The sequence below is a fragment of the Spodoptera frugiperda genome, chromosome 8 (assembly GCF_023101765.2).
Source record: "Spodoptera frugiperda isolate SF20-4 chromosome 8, AGI-APGP_CSIRO_Sfru_2.0, whole genome shotgun sequence".
Classification (NCBI taxonomy): Eukaryota; Metazoa; Arthropoda; class Insecta; order Lepidoptera; family Noctuidae; genus Spodoptera; species Spodoptera frugiperda.
Genome location: NC_064219.1, coordinates 8,659,774 through 8,684,504, shown reverse-complemented (window position 1 = coordinate 8,684,504; position 24,731 = coordinate 8,659,774). Strand labels below are relative to the sequence as shown.

At 35.8% G+C, this 24,731-nt stretch overlaps 2 protein-coding genes across 3 annotated transcripts in view; one reads left to right on the top strand and one right to left on the bottom strand.

Moving 5' to 3' along the window:
• LOC118275869 (myosin-I heavy chain) overlaps window positions 1-17,413 on the bottom strand; it is an 86,748-nt gene extending 69,335 nt beyond the window's left edge. Inside the window, exon 1 of the mRNA XM_035593984.2 lies at window positions 17,133-17,413. The gene's annotated coding sequence lies outside the window, so the exon portion shown is untranslated. The remainder of the gene's footprint in view (window positions 1-17,132) is intronic.
• A 435-nt stretch (window positions 17,414-17,848) lies between these two features.
• The window catches only part of LOC118275456 (lysM and putative peptidoglycan-binding domain-containing protein 2), a 28,547-nt gene continuing 21,664 nt past the window's right edge, over window positions 17,849-24,731 (top strand). For both annotated transcript variants that reach the window (XM_035593422.2, XM_035593421.2), the window contains exons 1-2: window positions 17,849-18,058; window positions 18,157-18,443. In XM_035593422.2, the coding sequence (XP_035449315.1) occupies window positions 17,888-18,058; window positions 18,157-18,443 (458 nt within the window). In that variant the 5' untranslated portion in view covers window positions 17,849-17,887. The remainder of the gene's footprint in view (window positions 18,059-18,156; window positions 18,444-24,731) is intronic.

Genomic DNA, 24,731 nt, shown 5'->3' with positions numbered 1-24,731 from the left:
TTTTGTGACTTTGAAACTAGTATAGCTTTTCTCCATCAATTTACGTGAGTAAACCGTGATTTTTAGTCAAAAACTAAATTGTTTTTTGTCTAAGTTAGTCAATTTAAATTTAAATGCAACGAACTGATTCTTTTTAAGTATTCTAGACAAACATTTTATTAACAATCTACATTACGTAGCCAAAACCACAACCAACAATAAAGTAGTGAACGTGAAACAGGACCTAGATTAATCTATGTTTCAGATGAACCCTGACATTATATAGATCCTAGATACCTACTACAACTTAAATAGGTATGAACGTAGCTGTGCAACGCTAAGCACAGCGTTGTATGTCATTAGGAAATAGTTTGACCTAGTCAACCTCGGTGCACAAAGGAAGTTAGAAGCTTAGAGCTTGTGGCTGTGAAGTGGAAGGAATGATAATAGTTGTTCTGCTGACTGGATTTTAATCAGAACGTTAGCATAATAATAGTAGTGGATATACAAATAAGTTGAGTGTGCTCATCTAAAAATCTTAATTATGGGGAGTCAGGAGTAGAGCTTGATATATTACCAAAAAGTCGTCTTGGTACCTTGAGTATATGGATTTTTTTAAAGGATGGAACAATGCAATGACTTCTCCTGGGCTGGGGCGAGGAGAGAGGGCACGTCAGACTCTTACTGACAAAAAACCACTCCATTACTACTCCTGGTTTTCGAGCCGGAGCCCGCTAGGCAGTTCGCAGCTTATAAGGTACTCTGAGTATATGAATGGGACACATAATTGAGGAAAAATGAATGTAAGTAAGTACTCACAATATGTTTAACTTCATGTCCACCCCTTTTACAGTTCGGAAGAGATCATTAAGTCACTATCAGAGTGTCCTTTGTGTTCAGCATAGAATGAGCTCGGTTAGCCGTAAACGTTAAGTTGGACCATTTCCAACCCAGGATGGGGTCAACGACCATGTTACGTATACCACCAAAACATAAACCGCTTTGTTTTACACGCAAACAAGTCTAACGAAGTCCAGAAGTGAAGTAGACAAACAAACAACTGATTTTATGGTATTAGACAATCTGATCGGAGCTGAGCGAAGCTTTGTTGTAAACTGTTTATATCACACCTGGTTTCTCGTTAATTTTAAGTAGTTGGCTAAAATTTTTTAAGTCTTTAAATAAAGATGAAAAGGATCTTTAATTTCCGAGGAATATTGTCAATTTTAAGTTTGAAATATCTCAATAGTCCATAAATACCTTTTTTCGGACACATGCCATAACGCCATCAAGTTAAGACATCATATCATAAAAGTCAAAAACATTTAGGATAAAAGGTAAATTAAATGGAGATAAAATATTGTTCAAAAGTCCAAACCCCAGGTGACAAAATAAACCTCACCCGTAAAAACGTTTATGGTCAAAAACCTCATGAAGTGCCTAAAAAGTTATAACCACATAAAAATACACCTTTATGTTTATCACACGCAACAGTTTTTAAAATCTGATAATATTTTATAGGAACCTAAAACAATCTCGTTTCTTTTTAAATTCGTCGTTGGGAGGGGGATGCAAAGCGGCTGCGAAGCAAATTACTCCCTTGGGTAGCTTTTATAGTGTTTGGGGTCAAGATTGCTAAATATATTATGTGGAATACCCTTAAACTGATGCCTTAAAAGATGAAGTCGGCTGTAAAGTAGACATGGCTTTTCTGGAGGACTATCAGTGTCAGCATTTTTGGTAAGACTGATGATAGTAGACGGTAGTAGTGAAAGATAGTTTCTATTAACATTTTTTTTATTGATTCCATTAATTAAGGAGGCAGATAGAATTAGCAAACATACACAAATTAAGAATATTTGAGCAATGTCATGAAAATTGTGTGTTGTAAGTACCTATTATACAACCAGGAAAACCACATTATGTTGTTTATTTCAATAACTGCAATTATTATTACATATCTGTAGAATTCTGAACAATATGTAATTTATATCTTGTGTTTAGTCTGCGTTCAAAGACGTTTGAAATGCGATACTTTGGCGCATTGGCGAATCATATTACCAAGTACTATTCTTTATAACGTGCGACGTGTATTTACTGCAATAGTATCGTGATTTCCAAGATAATAAAATAATTAGCAATAAAATTACTCTATAACTTAATCAATAATTCCGAAGAAATACTTGTAACTCATTATCATTGCATTGATAGTCCACACACGCACGCTAGAAACAAACTGTTATGTTTGGACAAATAAAGAATTCGAACGTATTGTGAGAAAATCCGCAGCTTCGAGACAACACTACGTGGATATGGTCTGTGATCACGATCTGTGGAAGCTAGCTACGTATTTGCATAAAGCCGTAACAACAACACGCGAACTATGCCAAGTCAGGTGCCCATACCTTAAACGCTCCATTCTCCTGTCAGATCGAACTCAGATCATGCGCGCAATCAACAATTTGAAAAAAAGCAAGCAAACACCTTAATGGATCACGGACTTGAAAGATCTTATGAAATGTTTAAAAAATGCAATTATTTTAGAACGACTGCAATATAAGTATTGCACTACAATTGCAAAAACCAAAGATCGCGTGATCGAAAAAAAAAAGAACAAATAAACGGTATAATATCTGTAAGAGAGAGGATCATTAAAATCGAAGTTGGCAAAAAATGTTTGACGTAACAATTAGCTCGCGTTCTCGGAAGTAAAGATTCGTAGTAACAGAATAGTAAGATAGTGGAGGTTGCGTGCCGGCAGCCATTACTATGGGCCATCGAGCGGGACTTTTGAGCCACGCGACGTGCGCCAAACTACCAGACTGTTTAAACACCTAATAAAATATAAAAGACGAGAAGTGAACTGAATAACACACTGTTAAAATACTATAACATGAAGTGAGACTAACCAAGTTAGATTAAAAATTTTAGCATATCATCCTTGTGGTAGAACTGAAATAGATGTTGTCAATATTAACAAAGCGATGGCTATCAAATACAGTATTAATAACTACTTGAAAGTATTGCCAACAATGGTCGCTTGAGAAGAAACTGCTGAATCACTACATAGAATGCTGAATGGCAGCTTCTGAATTAGTAGCGATCAACTTGTTTTAGTTAATAGGTACTTTAATAAGAAGCATGTTACGATTCGTTTCATCAAGACAGGACAAGGCTTTGTACAAACAGTTGACTGCTTGCTCAATGAGCTTAGTAACGAGGTGGTCGCTAAGCTACATTGTAGAGCAGAGTTGTTTTAAATTCAATCTGAACCGCAAAGTAATGGCTTTACTACTGTAATTTAACAATTTAAACTGGTTCTAGCTGAAGCTACAGTAATTGGCAATGCTTTTAAAAGTAAACAAAATTTTAAAGTCTTGTATAATGATACTTTATTCTCCTTGAATATTTAATGTTCGTCTTTTACAGTTATATTTTTGAAGTATTATTTAAGCTGAATAATAAAATATTTGTTCGCTAACATTACTCAATTAAGAGTCAATTTCCAAGGATCGTGTTTCCAAATTAAAGGGGACTGAAATTGACGATTCAACCGGAGCTTCATTGGTGGAGGTACTCATAAATGACGTCGAGAGCTCTTTACAGTTTGTGAACGCGTCTAGTACCCTGCACATGCCCTAGCAGATGAGCATTCGAAAGTAGGACGTGCTTGATTGTCTTTTTAAACGGTTAAATGACAATTGGAACATTCAAAAGGTATTTTTCAATTTTAATTTACATTAAAGAGGCGTTTTATAGAATTATCCTATAGTAGTAGTTATTTTGGTTTGTATGACCAAATTATTTCGTATTGTGTTCCTCTGTAGAGGTACATACTTGTGAGATCAAAAGCTGTTAGTTGAAGTAGATGGGCAAACTAATACGCCCTTGCAATAGTTTAGAACCAATATAGGACGTTAATTGACCTACAAATCGTAACGAGATCTATCAATACACATACCCCATCTTGCACACACTCTGGTTATGTGCAAACAAGTCTGAGCAAACCCATGTGTTCGCCGAGGGGGTTACAATTTCGGCCATTAGGGTCAACGTCCTCACCACGTGTGTAATCACAATTTATTAGCCCATAATTTGGTACAAGCCCGATTATTTTAGGTCAATACGCCCGAACTTAAACGAAGGCCGATTTACGCTCAAATTATCCGCGAATAAGTTAATTTTAACACACTGAGCTTGTTATGTCGCTTGATCAATGTCCGTAAAGGATGGATACAGTATTTTTAGTACCAGGAAAATGTACATACAAGCATACAATAATGGTTCCTCCTCAGTAAGCAAACACCTGCATGCATACATTTTGTCTTGGATCCCCAGGAATGTCCAATTGTTTATTTATAACGCTAACGTTTTTAGAGCCCATAAAATTACTTTTAGTAACAATTTGTCATTAAAAGAACGATCTATTTTCACAGTAAATTATATAGATTGTAATTGTAACGAAGATTGATTCGTTTCAATAGAATTTGGACCGAATTATAGGGACATTAATGAATCTATTGATGTGTTTGATTCGCTTTTTACATTGCTTTCAGCTATTGATTGAGCGATCTTCAATTATAATGAGATGTTTTCACTTGTTCTTTTCTCTTTTTCAAAGGAAAGCAAATCAATTAATTGATGTAAAGAAAGCAGTTAATAAAGAATATTATCGTTATCTGTAATTTCAACGGTCCGTTCTTTAGCAGCTTGCAAAAATTGACAAGCAGCTGGTGCAAAATTCGTTTTCTTTTTGCAGACCCAACTTTTTTGGTGTGTCTTTTTACTCTCAACACTGAGGATAATTTACTTGATGGCCTTCGAAAAGGTCACGTCCGTAGTACTCGAAACGCACATGTTTTAATATAAAGGGGAAGTGTAAATTTGTAGGGACAACACGTGTTTGTCTCGCTAGAAAAGGGATATTGAGGATTGTTATCGAAAACAATTTGTGGACGCAGCAGGTCATATGGATGAGTTAATATATTATTTTATTTTGATGTTAAATACTTAACTCAAAAATAGCAAAGTAATTCCTAAGAAGAAATACAACACGATGAATTTACAAAATAAATAGACACAGTGTATGTCCAAACTTGTTACTCAGGACACAAAAGCAATATAATTTGGTCACACATTCCCAGATGTTTATTTCGAACGGCATACCGAGAATAGAGACCTAAATGCTGTGTGAAGAATTTTTATGACCTCCGCTGAGTCTCTAGTCATGAAACTCATAAGACTTGATAGTCACAAGTTACCAAGCCAGACTTGCACTGTCATAGCGGTTTCAGAAACCAAAAGCGATATATTCGGTTGATGTTTTCGGTATCACACCAAAATGACCGGTCGTTAAAAGAATATTTCGAGAAGTCGCAAGGGATTTATGCACCCTCCTCCCTGATGCTGTAAGATGATTGATGTGATATGGGTCGAGTTTTTACACCAATGGAGGTTTTCTTGATGGAGAATATGGTGTACAGACGGTTTTACTTGGAAATCTACTTAGTAATCCAAATATTGAAACTAAAGTACATTCTCACAGTACTTTTTTAATAGATCCACTGCGTACTTTCTTTTCGGTATTTGTTTATAAGAATATACTAGTATTTGTTTATGAGAGTATATTTGTTAGGTACATCATTTAGCCAGTGGTCATTAGAAATATACCTGGGCAAAAAGGTAAATAAATAACTTAGTCTAGAAAATTCGAAAGCAATCTAGAAACCTTCAATGTTTGCAATGGCACCCAATGCACCAATTACTCGCCACAGTGCTCATTTTGTAACAAAACGTGATTTACTTCATTAATTGATAAAGTTTTGTTACATATTGGTCCAAAGAACATATTATTATTAATATCAGTGGAAATAACATTATTGGTGTTACACTTGTCTTCTAATGTAATATTGACATTGCATTATGTTAGTATTGCGTGTTATCTACAAGTCAATTGATTTGATTCTTAGGAACTTGTCTATTTGTATGACTACATATTATCTTTGCTTTGCCCTTCGTTACTAGTTTTGTTTTTAATTAGTAGTGTTAATGTTAACTTTGACGATATCCGCAAGGTGGCTGGAAGTGGTTGGATGCGTAGAGCTGAAGATCGAGCTCAGTGGCGTGTCATTGGAGAGGCCAAAGTCCAGCATTGGATGAGAACAGGCTGCTAAAGATTTTAACTTTGCTAACAACATACGTGTACATATACTAATACCAGGATAATTTAAATTATCCTTTTAATAAACCGCAGAGAGGAATGCACTGCCGCTGGAACGATAACTTGTGCGGGGCGGGCGCATGATAATACAAGATACTGGATGTCCGGTAGTATATTTTTAGGCTGAACTTTATAGGTACGATTCCATAATTATTTTGTTATTGCCAACTATATAACGAGGCAGCTAGAAAACGTTTTAAATATTTCCTTTAGTGCTCGTCGAAATTCCACATTATAATTGACGTAAAATGAGGATAGTTCCATATGGTTCAATAACCTTTATTCATCCTTCTAATAATAATTAGTTATTTTATGGTGCACACCTAAATAATTTTCTGTTAAATTGCCATGTTGCATGTTCAACCTTGATCTCATTCGGTTGGACACTATTGAAGTCAGATTGTTGCTCTATGATAATATTCTCGTCATCATTATATGGGCATCAATTTGTGCTTTTAGGATTCAGTCATTCTGTCTCCTGCGTTAAATTTTACCGAGGGAAGTCTTTTCTTGTATTCTGATTATTTCGTTGTGAGACCCAAGACAGCTGTTCATGTCCTTAGGACCGGTGATCCTGGCTTACAGGAGTTGCCGCAGTTTGGGAAGATGTGGCGGGCTTCTCATAAAAAAAAAATGGGTCAAGAGGCTTAGAGATCGAAGTTTAAAAGGATCAGGGTTATCAGAGAGCGCTACTGCCAGCTCTCAGGTTCGTAAGAGATCCTCGAGAGAGAAGTGGTTACAAAACGTATTCTACTCTACTATGACAATTCGCATTAAAACTGTGATTCTCATTGCGATAATAGGAACAAAATAAAGTTTGTTACATTTTCCTCCGTTGATTGGTACAGTATGTAATACTTGACCTAATTGTCCAATCCCTAAGTTTTCCCAGAGTACAGGACCAATCGAAACACAATACTCCTTTGTCTGTACTCCTCGTTCAGCCAATTACTTGACTTTTTCAATCCTGCCTCTTCCGAGTCGATGGGCTCATTCGATTCACTTGAACTGTTTCGTAAACAATAACATGTACTATGTTTATATGTTATCACTGTTATTAATTAAGTTATGTTGTTGAAAACACGCATGTACTTCTTGTTGTTGTTGTTCAGAAATCGTAGGTTTCTGTCTTTTTACGTTTAAGTGTCTATTTACCACTCCGACATTTGTTAAGTTGAATTAATATATACAGCAAACTTTACCATACTTATTCTAAATTATTATTCTCTGTGAAATTCTTTGAGAATACTCAAGAGAATACTTGAACAAAACAGGTAAAGTTCTTTCAAAATGCGTACTTAAACAGAAATCTCCATAAATCAAGTATGGACATAATGTATTCCTATATTCATTCTGTAAGTATACATTTAGTAGTTAATGAAACAGCTGAACCCTTATCCTATGTTAATACAAAAGCAATAAATACTCCATCTTTGTGGAGAACGCCAACATTTCCTACATCCTTTTATAGAAAGCGAAGGCAAAAATGCTGCATCGTTTATTTATCGGTTGACTCCGGGGTTATAAAAATAACCCAGTCGATTTCTAAAATAGGTCGTCGTGTGTCGCTAAGGAATTAAATAAAATATTCCAATTTCAGACATTAACTTTCTGATGTCAACTAGTTTTCAAATAAAATATAAGGAATATTGAGTTAGGTGTGTTGAAATGGGATGACGTCCGGACGTATGACTCGTTTAGTTTCTATCAAGCTGTGACTTATTTGGACAGTTTTTGGGAAGTGTTTGGTCTTCCTAGTTTATGGACCCTTCATTGCATTATTTAAGTAAGCAAATTATTGTGAATAGGTTCTTAGGAAAGGTATGATAAACATTTTGTATAATGGTATTCTAATTCAAGAAAAAACCTTGATTGTCCCATTGGCTCGACAAAAGGTCCGCGAAGGTCAAGCAAAAGTAGGGGTCTATTATGCGGCAATTTCCATCCCTGTCGCGGATGATTGATGCCACGCTCATAACCGGACATTATACACCATCAGATTACGAGAAAGTCAGATACGCTTGATCACAATCGTTAAACTTATTTATTCATGGTAACGTTAGGTAATAGCTTGTAATTGGTCTCAAGAGAATGTATCTTTTAGTTACAGTTGGGTAGAATTATCACGTACGAGGTGTAGCTGCTAAGATGATTTATGGGATTCGAAACAATAATTCATGTTGAACATTGTTGATGAAGACATCAAAATGACCGCTTTTGGCGAGGGCAAGATGGAAGACAAGTGAAACAAAAACAGTTTCAAGTGAAATGGATGAAGTCTTTTTTCATTAGCGTCCAGGGGAACATTGTCGTCGGACATTAAACGGATCTGCTCCAAAAGTTACACCTGTAACTTTTCCCCAACACCATTAAACCATGGCTTAATTTAAACTGCGTGTTGAATATTCAACACTTGACCTCTGTGTCTTCGAGTCTGCAACATTAAAAGCAATTTATAACTTCGTCGCGTTGCTGGTCGAAAGCCATTATGTTCCCCGTTCGCTGAAGCATTTGATGTCCTTTGATGTCCTACGTTTCGGGTTGTAGGAAACGTGGTATTGGAGATGTAAAACAGATGTTTACCGCACATGTTGCCGAATAAATCGAAGGATGCAAACTTTATAACATCGGGCTCTCCTCGTGGGGATCGAGCAGTTGTGAGATTAGTAGCATTGGAATATACGTACAAACAATTTCTCAACTGAACGTGTATTGCGTTCTAGTACTATTTGGATTTACATTTTATAACAAATCCATGAAAAATGCCGTACATTTCTATGAATCTCGTATTTTATTTTTCTATAATATGGCAAACAACAAAATATGAATACTCCTATCACAGTTATGTGAGCTTATTTGCTTAAACCTTTCTTTTATATTACGTCTGGACCTTTCGTCAGATGATCTCGTATAAAAATATCTTGAATTTTATACCAAACTGGGGTTAGTGTTGCTGAATTCTTTATGACTACTCGTATCCGTCTATTTGTAACTATATTTCATATGTTATATATCCTAACTTTTAGGTTAGTATATTTTGGGCGATACTGATCCACCGTACCGTTCTTTGTGTTAAATCTCACAATTCGTATGCCACCCTTTGAAATAATAATAATTTGACACCGAATGACAGATGTGTAACATATAAATATTGAGTGCGCAGCAGGTAAGAACATTAAAGGTCGGAACCACTTGTACGAAAGTTGCAAATCGATGTGTGGTGCATTCGTGCAAAAAATACAAAATCTGTCACAGCTGCCGACGCAGGGAGTGGGGCAGCGCACGCCGAGGCCTGCGTGGTATCGATGAACGATAATATCGATATAATTTACCGATTTTTTTTTGTTTCGAGAACAGGTTGCGATGCTTTTTACAGACAGCGCAAATATTTGAAACATGTTGTCCGCAGTAATTATAATGTGACCGAAAATGTGGTTTGCAATTTATCAACTTGAGCTTAATTAGTGGATATAAAATATTTACGAGGTGCATTTGTTGGTTTTATTAATTAAACTTGTAAAGGTTACATCCAGTTTCAATTTTGATTGTGGTCCGCTTTTTACGAATTAAATGAGCGGTATGTTTTAATTAAAATTTATAACATCAGCATCAGAGAGATATTAATATGTTCAATATTTGAGTAGGTAGTAATTTACTCAACGACTCTTAACAAGAAATGGAGCTTCCGAATATAAAATTTTTAATTTATTCGATAACAATGTGACGTCTCTTTCTCTCTTATTTATCTGGAAGAGCGAGACGATGCATAACGAAGTGGTAAAAAAAATGGAGGCGCGTGCACACCTGTTGTGGCCGATCGAGGAACCGTACATCTGTCCTGTCATTATACAGTGAAGAGCACCTACTGGTAAATTACCGTGTTGCTACGGATGAATTTTGGAGGTAGATAAATGCATCTTTAGTCGATTCTCAGTGGGTGAAATGTATTGATTGTAGGAAACTGATTTATTTAAGTATACCTATTATACTTTACCTCAGTCAGTCGTCAGTCAGTCGTTCAGTCCTGGTTAATTCCATATTGTATGATTTGTTTTGATAACGCAAAATTATAGTTGAAAAACTTGAAGAGAAAAATATTACATAGCTTATACAGCGGATTTAAATAACTATCTATAAATCAGTAATTGGATGAAAGAGTATAAGTACCCAGTTTATACGAAATGAATACAGAAACGATTAAGTAGATCTTAATAGTTAGTATCAATTTTGCAATATGACATCTTTTAATAGCTTTTAAGGCACAATTTCTTTAACATTAAGCATTGTTAAGTTTGAAATGTTGACCATAATTCTCTCAAACAACCATTAAAGAAACTTGAAGACTTTATTCTAGTTTGAAGTTACAAAAGCTGACATTAATTGCTTTATTTATTACGTAATCACTAAGCGAAGTTTATATGCCCTTTCTTATGTACAGAAAAAAATACTCGTAATGTTGCAGCAGTGCTCATGATGAGCAATTAACACCATACCAATATTCCTGTTTAAGTTAACATTTAAAAGAAAAGATTGATGTCTGACTTTTATGGTCAAAGTAATAAGATATAACGAGCAGAAAATATTTCTGAAGTACCGGAGCGTGGCTCAGACTTTAGCACTGTAATGTTGTGAAATTAAATTCAATGTTCCAAGGTTCAGACGGGACGGCTCCTGAAGAAAACTCCAGTAATCACGTTAGCGTTTATTAATTTTATGTAAATTTTATCTTGTTATAAAAGGTATTTAAGTTCATTTTGGTGCCATTACAAAATACCAACACTTTATTGGAAAAATAAGCAAAGTTGAACACACTCTTATAAGTTGGCTGGTACTATACGGTTAACTCTAGCTGCAAAATCCATGAACAAAACTATCGTGCATTAGCTATTACACCGAAGCAAGAGTAGCTCGTAATGAAAAGGTAATAAGACAAAGAATACAATAAGATGTGACATAAAGTCACTTCCACGTCGTGATAGTAAGGGCAAGTGCCTCGGGGCGGGTCACCGTCGTGTCCACTTCCAGTCTCATGCCTATTATGGCCACAAAACCGCGATTTTATCTCACTGACAACCATTTTGTAAGACCGCCGAGATTTATACTCGCTACAAGTCTCGAAGCCGCCCGTGTGGTGTTCTTGACATTGATAACAACGCGATTGAGTGACGGACATTGTTTTGCTTTAGTTTCAAAGGCCGGGGAGACACTTTCTCTACCGAGCTTCAATTATGGACGTGTATAGTACCGACATTAGCTAAACAATGAACGACTGAGTACACGGTTTCAGAAGAAATTCAGCTGGTAATCTCATTCTAGTAGTTCCTTCTAACAGCGCAAAACGTGATTGTATTACACGCTACAGGGCTAAAGGACTGCGGAACCATAACAATAAAGAGTAACAAGAACCTTAGGAAGGAAATACAAAGTGTTCTGCCACAGACTTAGGTAGCCTTTAAGGTTTCTCCATAGCTTTCCTTACCTCGCTACGCTATTGAATAACAAACTAACAAGACTTTCGCATTTGTTATATTAGCCAAGATTATGGGCGACTCGTGGTGGACAATACCCTTCCCTCGAGGCAGTGCAAAAGATCTTAACTACCATGGTTACTTGAGAAGCTTTAGCTGTAACGGTTCCTTGATCTTTTACCAACAGTTTGCATTAACCTTTGAAGAAAATAATTACACAGAATCGATGCAGATCAAAATTTCTTTTATAACTTGACCATCCATGCGCGTCTTTGCAAGCTTGAAAGTAAATTAAAGAATATAATATTACGCTTTCATAAAACCGTGTATTTTTACTACCTAGAGCTTTTGTTTTAAAGTCTGTTGTAAGTCAGCTTGGGCTAAAAATACTCTCTTTATTTCAAGGAACTGGATACAAGATACCTCCTTAATTAGCTAAGTTATTTTGTAGTAAGTCCAATATACCACCTCATTATTTCTAGTGGATGTAGCGAGAAACAGCCACTGGGGACGATAAGATTAAATCAGAAGACTTGCTGTGTAGAAGAAAAGCAAGACTAATAAATGCGATATTTATTAAACTTGCTTGTTTAAATAAGTCGCTGTTACAATTTAGCTCAGTAGGGAATTGAAATTGTTATCGTTTCATTACCACACGTTTATTTACACTGTAACCCAGTAATTATGATGCCGAATGAAAACCTTTTAAGCCGGTGTTACTTGAATGAGAAAATGCTTTTAAAAAACGTTTATTTTTCCCCATATCCGTCTTTGTTCCGAATGTTTGTATTTCATTTTACATGTTTTACATTAAGCGACGAAAAGTTGCGGCTATTTTTAGGTGGGTCTGCACTCACTCTCGGTGTGAATACATCATGACGTTTTGGTAGAACGTTCCAGAAAAAAATATAGTGAAGGCAGGAATTCAACTGCAAAAGTTGAAAGGACTAAAGTTGTGATAATCGTGGCTACGGCGCCGGCGACGCGAAAATACACTTTAATCAAAAGATTTATACGGGATAGTTGAGTACAAAAGTTGGATTTATCTTTTTTCTTTTAGTTCGACTTAATCTTACTCAGCAAAGTCATGACAGAAGACAGCGTAACCAGAACGAGTCTTATTCTCAAAATAAGAAGATTAATTAATAATGATGACAGTTTCTGGTTTGCGGAGCGCCAGCTGTCGTGAATTTTGACATGGCATTTGATTTCAGTTTGAATTGGACACAAAATGGAGATTTGTAATTTTCAGATCGTATTTGGGGCGTAACTTTAACAGTATTGTTTTCATAGCTGTAACCATTTATTATTAGAAGCATATCTCTTGCTCACATGGTATGGTTTTCTCACTCCATAAACTTGAAAGTTTTCGTACAAAACCAAAGATAGTGATTTGATGTGTGTGTGTTTCAGCCTAAAGAAAATGTGTAAGAGACTTTACAACCGATATTTAATGATCGCCACCGAAGCTTCATGAAGGTGATGTACGTGTTGGGTGTAATCAACCGTTGCGGATTACAATACATCGAGTATCACGCTTGCTAAGCCTACGCTTTTAAATCGAGTATTGATTGATGGTCTCTAGTCAATTTCTTTCTGGATTAGACGCGCGTGAAATTTATAGCAGCTGCTGTATATTTTTATTGTATGTAATAAGAAGACAGAGGAGCCATGTTTTATGTGTTTTTGTTATCATATTTAGAATAGGGATGATGACATGGTAAGTGTGAAAATTAAAAATCTATTCAGTTCGTCAATTAGATAATGAGAAAACGTTAGAAACGTATTTTATTTTGTCATATAAAGTAACAATACTTAGAATTAGATAAGACGAATCAAAGTTAAGAGTGGGTAAATTATATGTATCCTTTAAGACTGTGCACTATTATAAAATACCGTTTTTTAATATCTCATCCATTACTTGACCATTTTTAGTCATGAAAAACATTACTTTCAGAATGCTATCTCTTTAAATTCCTCTTTCATGCTTTCTACTGTGAATTCGTGCTGCAGTTGAATGAGTTTAGTTTCGCCATGTCTTATTAAAGTTTATAATTTGTCCACTGAAGTCTGAAGTCTTGAAGTAGCAGCTAGCAGTAATAAGTTTCCGACTTCAAACTTTTATTTATGTTTATAACTAGGTACCTAGTTGCAGTCAGGCTAAGAGATCAAGTTTTCTTTATTTTATAAAACACGACACGTACCTATTTAGTCATGTTGTTGTTATTAATATAGCTAACTATGTTTAATATGTACTTTTTATAATTTGGTAATTATTTTACTTGGAACTAATGGAAATAAAGTTTATGATTAATAATTATTATAATCAAGTTAAGCAACGGTAGTAGTACGTAGTTAGAATTTTTTTGTCGACAAGTATTTTTCCTAATACATATGATTGAGGCCACCACTAAGCGACAGATACAGAATTAGAGTAAATAGCTAGTTTATCAGTGACAATGTTCATTAACTCGGATTGAACCAATATGTAACAGCATTGCCATCCCCGTTCCACAGTAATTTGTAAGAGCATTACCCTCCTTTTCACACCGATAGTCTTTTAAATGTCTTATTACAAGACCATCAAGGTGTTGTAACGCAAAACCCCAGCCATTCAATAATACATTTCTCGGAAACCGAGCGAAAGATCCGTGAATGGCCTGACGCATCATCAGCGTACACGCAGTACCGGTGTTATGACGTCATCGACCCAGTTGTCTTAGGAGCCTGACCCGCATTCGGTCGAAATATTCGTAGTATTGGCGACCCGTACCCACAATCGACATTGGACAGGTTTGGCGTCGTTTTGCCTACAAATAAAGACATACGTTGCGTCATTGATTGAACAAAATAGTTTAGGCCCTCGTCGTCGGTTCCTAACGGTACTTTTACACCTTTTACGGTTAAATAGTTTCCGAGTCAGGTGCCTCGTTTGTTGAATTAGTAGGATTTTACGAATGAGCGGTTCGTGGTTCAGTTTATGAGCTTATTTGAAACAGTTTCTTAGTAGAATGCCGTGAGGGATTTATAAATGTACGTCGCACGCAGTGTTGTGTTACAGCTGTAAAATATTACGCGGTGTAAGCATGTTAGTCAGCTGTTCATGTGACAAGGTGCAGAATTGAGCCTATTAATTTCATAGCAAGCAAGTTTATATTACTAATTGAAGTTATTAATAACGATACACCTGATGCCTAGATCGGATGTATTCTGTCGATGCGTGCATTAATTCAAAGCAAATAAATGCCGCTAATTTATCAGCATAAACTAGGCACTACCTATTACTTAGTATAAACTTACACTGTTCAAATAGTTAATTTAAAGCGTTTTATTCAATCAGGTAGACAGATAACAAGGATATTTTGGTTGTTTGAAACCACAACTGATTTTCCGACCATCAGTTAGGTATTGTTAACTCGATAGTAACTAGTTATCTTTACCTAGTTTGCGGTAACTATTTTAATTAACGTTTTGTTTAGAATAAAGGTTTACAACAATATAATTTAGACTGCACGTGTAGCGGGTTCCCGCACGGAATAACTCTTTGTGTGATCCACGAATTGTTGTTTCGGGTTTGGATGTCAAGATGTGTATGTAAAATTGTATGTTTGTAAACGCACTGACGACACAAGAGAAAAAAGTAGTGTGGGGCAACGTTCTTTGAAAAAAAATAGGTAGGTAATATAGTGTACAGCGTTACACTATATTTTATGTAATCCTGCCACCATTGCATGTATTTCCTATTATGTTATATTACTCATGTTAATGCAAATAAATATATCTTTACCTTTAAAAGTATTTCGAATATTGTGGCTAATATTTCCTGCATACTAAACATGCATAACGATGCGTTGGTAACAAATCCACAGATAATAACAGTTCATTACTTACTAATCCACAGATTAAAGATAGGGAGTTCTCTCGGAGCCTTGGAGGTCGGATACTAGTGCGATGACTCACATAATGATAATGACACACAAGATCTCGAGAGATTTACTCATTTTGAACTGGTTCCGTCCACACTGACTCACAAACTCACGCGCACTTTTTTTTTCTTTCACAATGCATTTTTTAATAACGCTGTTTTAAGTAGCCCAAAGGGACGTTCGGCTGTGAGTCAACTGTTAGGAATTTGATATTTTTGTGTTATTGGGTGCAAGGGTGCATGAGTGCCGGGGTTATGACCTTTATCAACGGTTTTAGAGCTTGCTTTTTTGTGCGTTTGCATTGTCTATGGTTTTAGCGCGGTATTAATTTCATATTTAGATCAATTTTTGTTTTGTCTTGCGTCAAAGACTTACAATGTTTATTTCGTCATATAATTCGATCTTTAATAAAATCGATTTTGATTCAAAACCTTTTGTGTGATGTAGATTTTTGATTTTACTTCTATTGAATTGAATTCCTGCCAAAGATAGACATTAATATTGATTATCAATCTCAGTCGATTTAAGGCAAAGTAAATTATATAAATTAATTTGGTTTAATTGACTATGAATTAGACATTTTGCCTACAATACGTTCACTGTGATTTGACAGCTCAATAATTAACATTCGCGTTAAATATGTACGCGATACTAAAGGGTTTACCTTCACCATTCCCTACCTGAGTCAGATTTAGAAACGCGTTCAAAATTAATTAGGTTTGTTTGTTAATTGCATTTGGGTAGCTGAAAGAGATAACTATTAATACTCGTACTTCAGACCAGATACGTAATAAGTTCCATGTAGAAGTAAGAGAGCCTATTGCCACATAGGTACTAAGAAATTAAGGAAAGCAATGATTTGAATTTAAATAACTACTTATCTACCTATATTTTATTGAATTACAATTTTGTCCATTAATATTCCGAATCCTGCAGTTTAGGTTTGAGCGTTTTTCCTGTTAGTATTTGAACAAGGAGTTCCTATATAAGGTAGGTATGTACCCTATTCGCAATTTGAAACGAAGATAAATATTCCAATCGGTATTTTTAGTCCCTAAATATCTATAGTCACAGATTATCATCGTTATCTATTTAGGTCACAGTCAGACCTCAAAGAATCCTACAGGAATTAGAATCAGGAATATTTCTAGACTAATCTAAATTCCACGAAACTAACAAGCTTCGTCAACACGTAGGTAATTCAACATCGAAAATGAGAATTAATCTCGCTACATTGATGTGGGTATTTCTGAATAATTTAGTATCTTTGTACCAATACGTAAATAAAAACAAACTGTTAGCTCTAAAGTAAACTGTACCCACAGCTTTAACAATTAAAAAAGCTGAGCCCCTACCAGCAATAAAATAATCGTGTACGGAGCGCGAGCGACCAACCCTCGCAATAATATATTTTTCGCAATGGGGCGGTGTGCGCCCGAGCCCGACTGGGGAAAACACGCTCGCCACCAACCAAACGACCAAATATTACAGTATTAGTTCATTACACACGTAAAAAATAACACTTTCATTCATACATACCACATTTATCGAAGAAATGTCGTGATTATTTTATTGATCACATGTGTATGTACACAAACCATAAATAAAAATCAAATTAATTATCAAAAAACAATACAAAATTAAGATTTACGGTCCTCTGTCAATATTTTGTTATAACTATAAAATTAAAATTTTAAAGTTTAAGCACTACAAAAATTAAAATTCTTTCCAGTTCATAACAGTTTTTCAATTTCATAAAATTCAGAATCACATAACACAACACCACTCCCGTCCGGTTGCACTGTGAGACTGAATGAAATGAATGAATAGAATAGACCGAATCAGAACGACTGAACAAGTTCTGCTTGAATGAACTAAATATCCAGATTTATCATTGGTCGTTCTGCATGTGAGGGCAAGCCCGGTTGATCTTAGTTGTTCGAAACTTAACGCCATCTACCGGTGAAAAGTTGTATGAAATAGATGTATGTTACTGCCATCTATTAAAAAGTTCTAGGATATTGTGCTTCTCGTTGTCACAAGTTGAGGATAGATGGCAGTAATTTCGTAGAAATGTTTTGTGTTTGTACATAAAATTACATTTGTATAATGCAAAAAATAAAGTTTTTTTCTTTGCAGAATAATATAAGAAGTAATAGATTTATATCTTTGATTAAACTAGTTATTGCAATTGCAAGCAAGTTTCAAAACGAAAGGTCATTGCTCTTGTTTGAGGCTGCCTGTTTTGCAGCTAACTTCAGTATATTCGACGCTGTCATTTACACACGTCAAAAATGGAGGAGGAACGTCTTTTCGATGAAAGAGTTTCAATTCGAGATTCAGCTCGCCCACTTAAAAAATATGGAAGTACTTGTAACCACATGAAAAGGAACGAAGAATATATCAAGCATGTGATGTCAAAAGGCGATACCCTGCAAGGGCTCGCGCTCAAATATGGTGTTACCGTAAGTGTACTAACATCGCAATAAAAGTGTTATTATCTTGTTTAACTCTAGGGGATTTGAACGGAAAGAGTGTTTAACGTGTCGTTTGGTTGTTATAGATGGAGAAAATTAGGCGGGCGAATCGTTTGTTTGCAACGGACAGTTTGTTTTTACGGGAGTACTTATTGATTCCCGTCACCAAAGATTCTCCTTTCTACGAGAATGGTGAGCGTGTGACGGAGTTGCCACCGCCAAATCATCGTGCGTCTATCGCGGGCATGCCCACTGGAGATTTCTCCCCAGGCAGCCCAGACGAGAAGAAAAGCTTTGACGAGTTCCTGAATAGACTGGACTCCTCACTGGCTGATATCAAGAAGCATGTTGAGAAGACCAAGGAAACTAGCGAGTGAGTAACATACTTTCTATTTTATAACATTATTTATATTTATTTATTTATATACCAGATTACTTATTAGGAAAAAACATTCTATTAGTCTATTCTAATAGGATTCTAGACAAAAAAAAACAACGAGAAAATGCAAATGAGAAATCTGAAATGCAAATGAGAACAAAATACTTTCATTACGAAATCTTCAAAAACTCTGTCAATCAATATCAAAAAGAGCTGAAAATCATTATTCGTCTCGTTTGCTCAACCAGTTGGTAATTTTAGACTTAAAATACTTTCCTCATGAAGTTTTCATTGCCAATGGTGTTAAATAATCATAGAAAATGCATATAACTGGGTAATACATTGATCAGTCATATTACTTGCACGAGAAGTGGGGGTCTCTGTCAATCAAACTCAATCTGCCGACATCAATCTATAAGATGTGCACGGAGAAGGTTTGATCTCGACATTACAGGCTCATTTCAATTGTTTGCTCAATGCCTGATAGTTGGTAATTTTAGACTTATAATTAGAAATTATAAGCTCAAGCCATTTTTCCTCATGAAGTTTTCCTTCACCATTTGCCAATGGTGTCTAAATAATTTAAAGGCGTAGAAAATACATATAACTTATTATGGTTAAAGAGACGATGAGTCACATTCTTTTTTTTAAGTGGGAAATCTCAAATGCCTCTCCCGCTTGGGTGGAACGGAAGGGTTTTTTACTGAAAAACCCACCTCGTTCCTTCAGTTGCAAGGTATCTCGTTAGAAGCAGCCCCGGCTCAGGGTCTTAAACCTAGGCTCACCACAACCATTACATTAACTCTGTTTGGTAATCTCACCCAATCGCACCCCTAAATCACGATTGGAGGGTAGTTTGAAAAAACTTATAATGTCAAACATATTTACTTGCCTATGTACGTGTTCATGCCAAGTTTCAAGTTTATAAACCCAAGGAATAAGATTTTTCATAGAAACGTTTTTACCCCTTTTCCCCCCTTGGGGTTGAATTTCCAAAAATCCTTTCTTAGTGCTCCCCTACATATCCCAAGGAACCTACATTCCAAATTTCAGCTGTCTACGACCAGTAGTTTCGACTGTGCGTTGTCTGTCAGTCAGTCAGTCACTCAGTAACGGAAGAGTTTTATATATATAGATGTGATAAAATAATCTCCGTCGTGAGTAAATAAAGTAGGTGTCTCTTGTGATAAAATGTTTGTGTAACATTTGATAGCTGCATGCTTATTTGATGTTTTGGGGTGGTACCGAGTACCGAGTACCAAGTGTTATCTATGCAAACTGTCTCTATTGGAATATAGGGTGCTTCTATGTGTGCGCAACACATGTGTGATGTAGGAATAGTTATCATGCAACTGATAAATGAGATCCTTCTAGTTGAAATGAAAACAATTTAACAGTTCATAGAGATGAATTTTGGTTATAATGAAATCAATTTAATGTTTGTCTTACATTCTGATAAATATATTTTGCAGACTATTTCACAAGTGCTGTTTTTAATAGTAAATAAGATTAATTGTATATTGAAAGCATTCTCGTAACTAATTATTTTATTTTTAATCAATTTGATTTTAATATGGCAGTGTGCCTTATCTAAATATAATCAATTGTTAATGTTAAATGCTTTATAATTAAACAAAATAAAATCTAATTAAATGATCATTTACATATTCCTGATCAAATTACCATTATGGGTAAATTTTTACCATCATTGTTTTTCTGTCAGATGAGAACATTGAAAGGATTGTCAGTCGTTTAGGAATTGTCTGCAAAAAAATCTGGTGTGCCTTATCTGATCATTTGATGAAAGTTTGTGGCTTCGTTTTTTCTTAATTACTACAACAACTTATTAAATGATTAATTAATATTAAATAAAAATGATTAAAACTGATTTCATGAAATTACAAATTTCCTCTCTTCGCTGAAGGAAAACATTTGATTATTGAACAATTATGAGGTAAATGTTTGTATTTCAGTAGTAATTAAAATAGTTAAACTTAGATTTTCCTGATAGCGTAAATGAGGATTCTATGAATAGATCTGTTTGCATGAATTGAATTTTTTTTTATTTATAATAGTTAAACCGTGTTTTACCATGATACCACGATCAGATTTGTCCGTGTGAATGCCCAACAAAGTATATGTATACTGCTGCAGACCGCCTAGTGGGTACCCAGGGCTCTGGCTCGAAAAGCAGGAGAAGGAATGGGGTGGTTTTTAGCCAGTAAGAGTGTGACACTCCCTCTCGCCTCGCCCAAGGCGGGAGAAACTATTGTATTTTCGCCCCTCAAAAAAAATTGTTGTAAACTGTATGCAATTTAAAAAACATTGGTTTAGTAGTTACCTAAAGCATAAAAACAAAAGTGATAAAGTAATTTTCCCTTTAAAAATATTAGTCAGCTGGGATTTCATACCCATCTGTTTTTATTTATTTACATATGGTTCGTAATTTTCCTTGTAATATAGGCAATAAGGCACATTATGAGTAGAAATTGGTTTGAAAACATTATTGATCTAACAACAACAACACCCCAGCTAGGCAACTTACACCCATTGATTTTATGTTTGACTCACTATTTAACTGACGCACTCAGAGACATTTAAAATGGTTACTTATACTATTAGTAACGATTTTGTTCCGAAAACAATTGCTAAGGACTGGGTTAAGTAATTGCGGTTACTGTAGTAGAATATAAGAATCTTAGAATAATGTGTCCTTGGTAGGAATATGACAGTGACAAATGACCCGGAGCTGCGGACTACCTAGCGGGTTTACCAGGGGAGTAGGAACGGGGTGGTTTTTAGTCAGTAACAGTCTGACACTCCCTCTCGCTTCGCCTAGGGCGGGAGAAGCCATTGGATGATTTTCCCCCCTCAATGAGTATCTAATCCGGAGCTGCGGATTACCTAGCGGGTTTACTGGGGCTCCGGCTCGAAGGGCAGGAGTAGGCACGGGGTGGTTTTTAGTCAGTAACAGTCAGACACAGGGGGTGTCTCGCTTTGCCCAAGGCGGGAGAAGTCATTGGATGCCTCTCTTAAAAACAAATATGGGTATAAACATGATAGTATCAATATTAAAATTGGGCGTAACTAACCATTCGTTTTTGAGGGCGTTTCGGTTTGTAATAGGTCTGGTCTGGTCTTACATTTTTAAGTCTCTTTATTTACCCTTGCTAATAGGTACGTACTCTGGCTCTCAGGGAATTTTGAATACCATAGCAAATATCGGATTCTTTCTATAGTTGCGTAACAATCAACGGAATTTTAGTTTCATTTGGTAATGTGGGTATAATGTATCGATAATTTTTGTATCCATGTTCATTTTCAGGAAAATCCTGTATGCTATAATTCATAAATAATTAGTTATCGGACTCCTTTTTTAAATAACTAATTTTTATTGTTAAAAGCAAAATTAAGTTAAAATAACTACTCAGGCTATATTTGTATCTGTCTGTTACATCATTTGCAATCGAGTTTAAGTCGTGACGATTCGATAATTTTACGCTAATATAAACCGTTAATGTGGTTAACTCATTAGCTAATTACTAATTAGGTCTCTAATTAGAACCTTATCAATCGATACAGTAACGTTTTCAATTGTAGCATACGTTGTTGTGTTGGGTCATGTCATAGGTTGTTGCAGAGCTATATTCTCAAATTAGGCAAGAGCTTAGGGCCAGGTTCCCCACCACTAATGAGGCCCAGGCCCAGTAGGGCTGAAGTTGCGGACTACCTAGTGGATTTACCGCGTCTTCAACTCAACAAGTAGGAGTAGGAACGGGGTGGACATAGTCAGTAAGAGTCTAACAACCCCTCTCGCCTCGCCCAAGGCGAGAGAAGTCGCCAGGTTACAGGGCGCCGCGATATCGCAAGACCATCAGTGGTGCCAAAAATTAAAGGGCGCCCATGAGGTGCTTGCCTAGGGCGCTTTTTAGTATAATCCGCAACTGAGTCATAGGCTGTTGTGTTGTGTCATTGTGTCACAAGTTGTTATTTACCCTCGCCGGTCTTTGCCTCACTCTGTCTTCGCCTTTCACTGCCTCGTTTAATGAGCCGTTACATTTGATTTGTTTTCATTGTTTACTTTGTTAGTCTAATTAGTTTTGAGGACTTGGTTTCTCAATGTAATCCCTAACTATTATATTATACTAGCTGACCTGGTAAATATTGTTTTGCCTTATAAATTATTTCTAGAAAATAGATAGTAGTCGATTCTCAGACCTACTGAATACGCATATAAAATTTGATAAAAATCGGTAAAGCCGTTTCGGAGGAATACGGTAACTAACATTGTGACTGATAATGTTATATGTTAGATTATATTATAAATCATTATAAAATTGTAGGTCTTGTTGGCAATGTCTTATTAGTGAAGCACTTCTGTTTGTCTGCGCCTTTGAAGCGTAATAGACGTTAACTATTATTATTAAACGTCTGTCTTTCATTACACTTTGTTCTCACCTTTGCTAATCTTAATTTAAATCGTATGCGCTCTCACTAAATGTCAAATTAGCATGAAGACAAATACAAATGTTATAATAATGCATGTTTGTCTCTTGTCGAATGCAAATAATGTTTTGTAAACACTGAATTGCGAGAGGAAGTCTGTTATCAGTTGATAAGAATATTTGCATTGTTATCAACCACGTAGGTAGTAGGTGGTTGAACCTATAGTTAGATACTCTTACATACATTCAATTTCATAATATATCATCAATACATCGTCTTTCGTAATAAATAAAAGTTACAAATTAGAAATTACATACACGTTACTCCTTAGTACATTAGCTATCTGCCAATTAAAGTCCCGTCAAAATCGCTCCAGCCATTTCAGAGATTAACCGGAACAAACAGACAAACACAGACAGAAATGTAAAAACATGTGATTTGGGTGTATGTATCGTATGTATGTATATTCATTAGTGCAAAGCTAGGTTTTACAATACTTATTACAAATTTATTTATTAGCCTAGATCTAGATAATAAAACTAGGCCTTCTTAACAACCGGAGCTGCGGACAACGTAAAAGGTTACCGGGGCTCCGGCTCAAAGCAGGAGAAGGAACGGGGTGGTTTTTAGTCAGTAAGAGTCTGACGTCGGGCACGAAGTGTCAAGGGATGATGCTTTTCCCCTCAACAAAGCATTACGGTAATTAAAACTATTTTCATATTTGCTTTATGTATTTTCCCCGGTGACCGTACCAAGGTCGTTGTGAAACACTTTATATGCGCGGGTGCAGTCACATGACATCCACTTCCTTTCTTGTTTACGAACGCGAGTCGTGAGTCAATGAACGATAGTTTTTGCGTTTACGAATGTGCATTTACATCATGTGTTAGTGAAATGTATCGGGTTTCAAGTTAATTTTAGTTGTGACGTCATTAGATTTACAATTATTGCTTCACCGATTTAATTCTTTGTGCCTTAAAATTCATCCGTTATTACATGGGCCTTATAACTGGTGAAAAGTGGGTGTTGTATTGTGTATGCCAAATGCACCTCTACCTACTCCTTAAAATACGGGATTAAAAAGACCGTTTTTAAATTCAATTCCACAGAAAACTAGAATAAGGACCATTACCAAAAGAGTTCGATGTTCGAAATTCACGTTAGTTCCGTATACGACTTAAAATGTATAAAATAATCGCAGACTGTCTTATGTATATGGTATACCTCTTCCTTTCCCTTACGTATAAAAAACCTAATGTTACATAGTTAGATTTTTTCTAGTCTTATACTACGTCTATCGCATTCCTCGCGTTACTTGACCGTATTTAAATTAGAATTACGTAACGCCTAGTCACTTCCCGTCATATGGTACAATAGGTTTTTATGAGGACTTGTTGTGGACATTGCGATTATCCGGAGCTGCGGACAACTTAAAGGGTTACTGGGGTAAGAAATAGAAGTAGGAACGGGGTCGTTTTTAGTCAGAAATAGGCTGACACTCCATCTCGCCTTATCCAGGGAGAAGTCTCGCATCATCCAGGAGGGTAGAAGTCATTGGATGCTTTTCCCCCCTCAAAAAAGACCCCTAAAATATGTGTCGTCTCCAGTAAGAAGCTCTTGGGTAGATTATAAGTACTGAAAAAATTCATCAAACTCATTCATGCAACTCGAATTGTCTTTTGTCTTTCAAATGTCTACTTTGACTTTGAAAAGTACCATTGCTCTAACTGTTTTGACTTTGCCGGCCATGAAAAGTTAAAAAAGTATCCGAATCATTTAACCACGCAGTATAAAAGCATACGTAATTATGTATTCCACATTTCTACCAGACTGTTA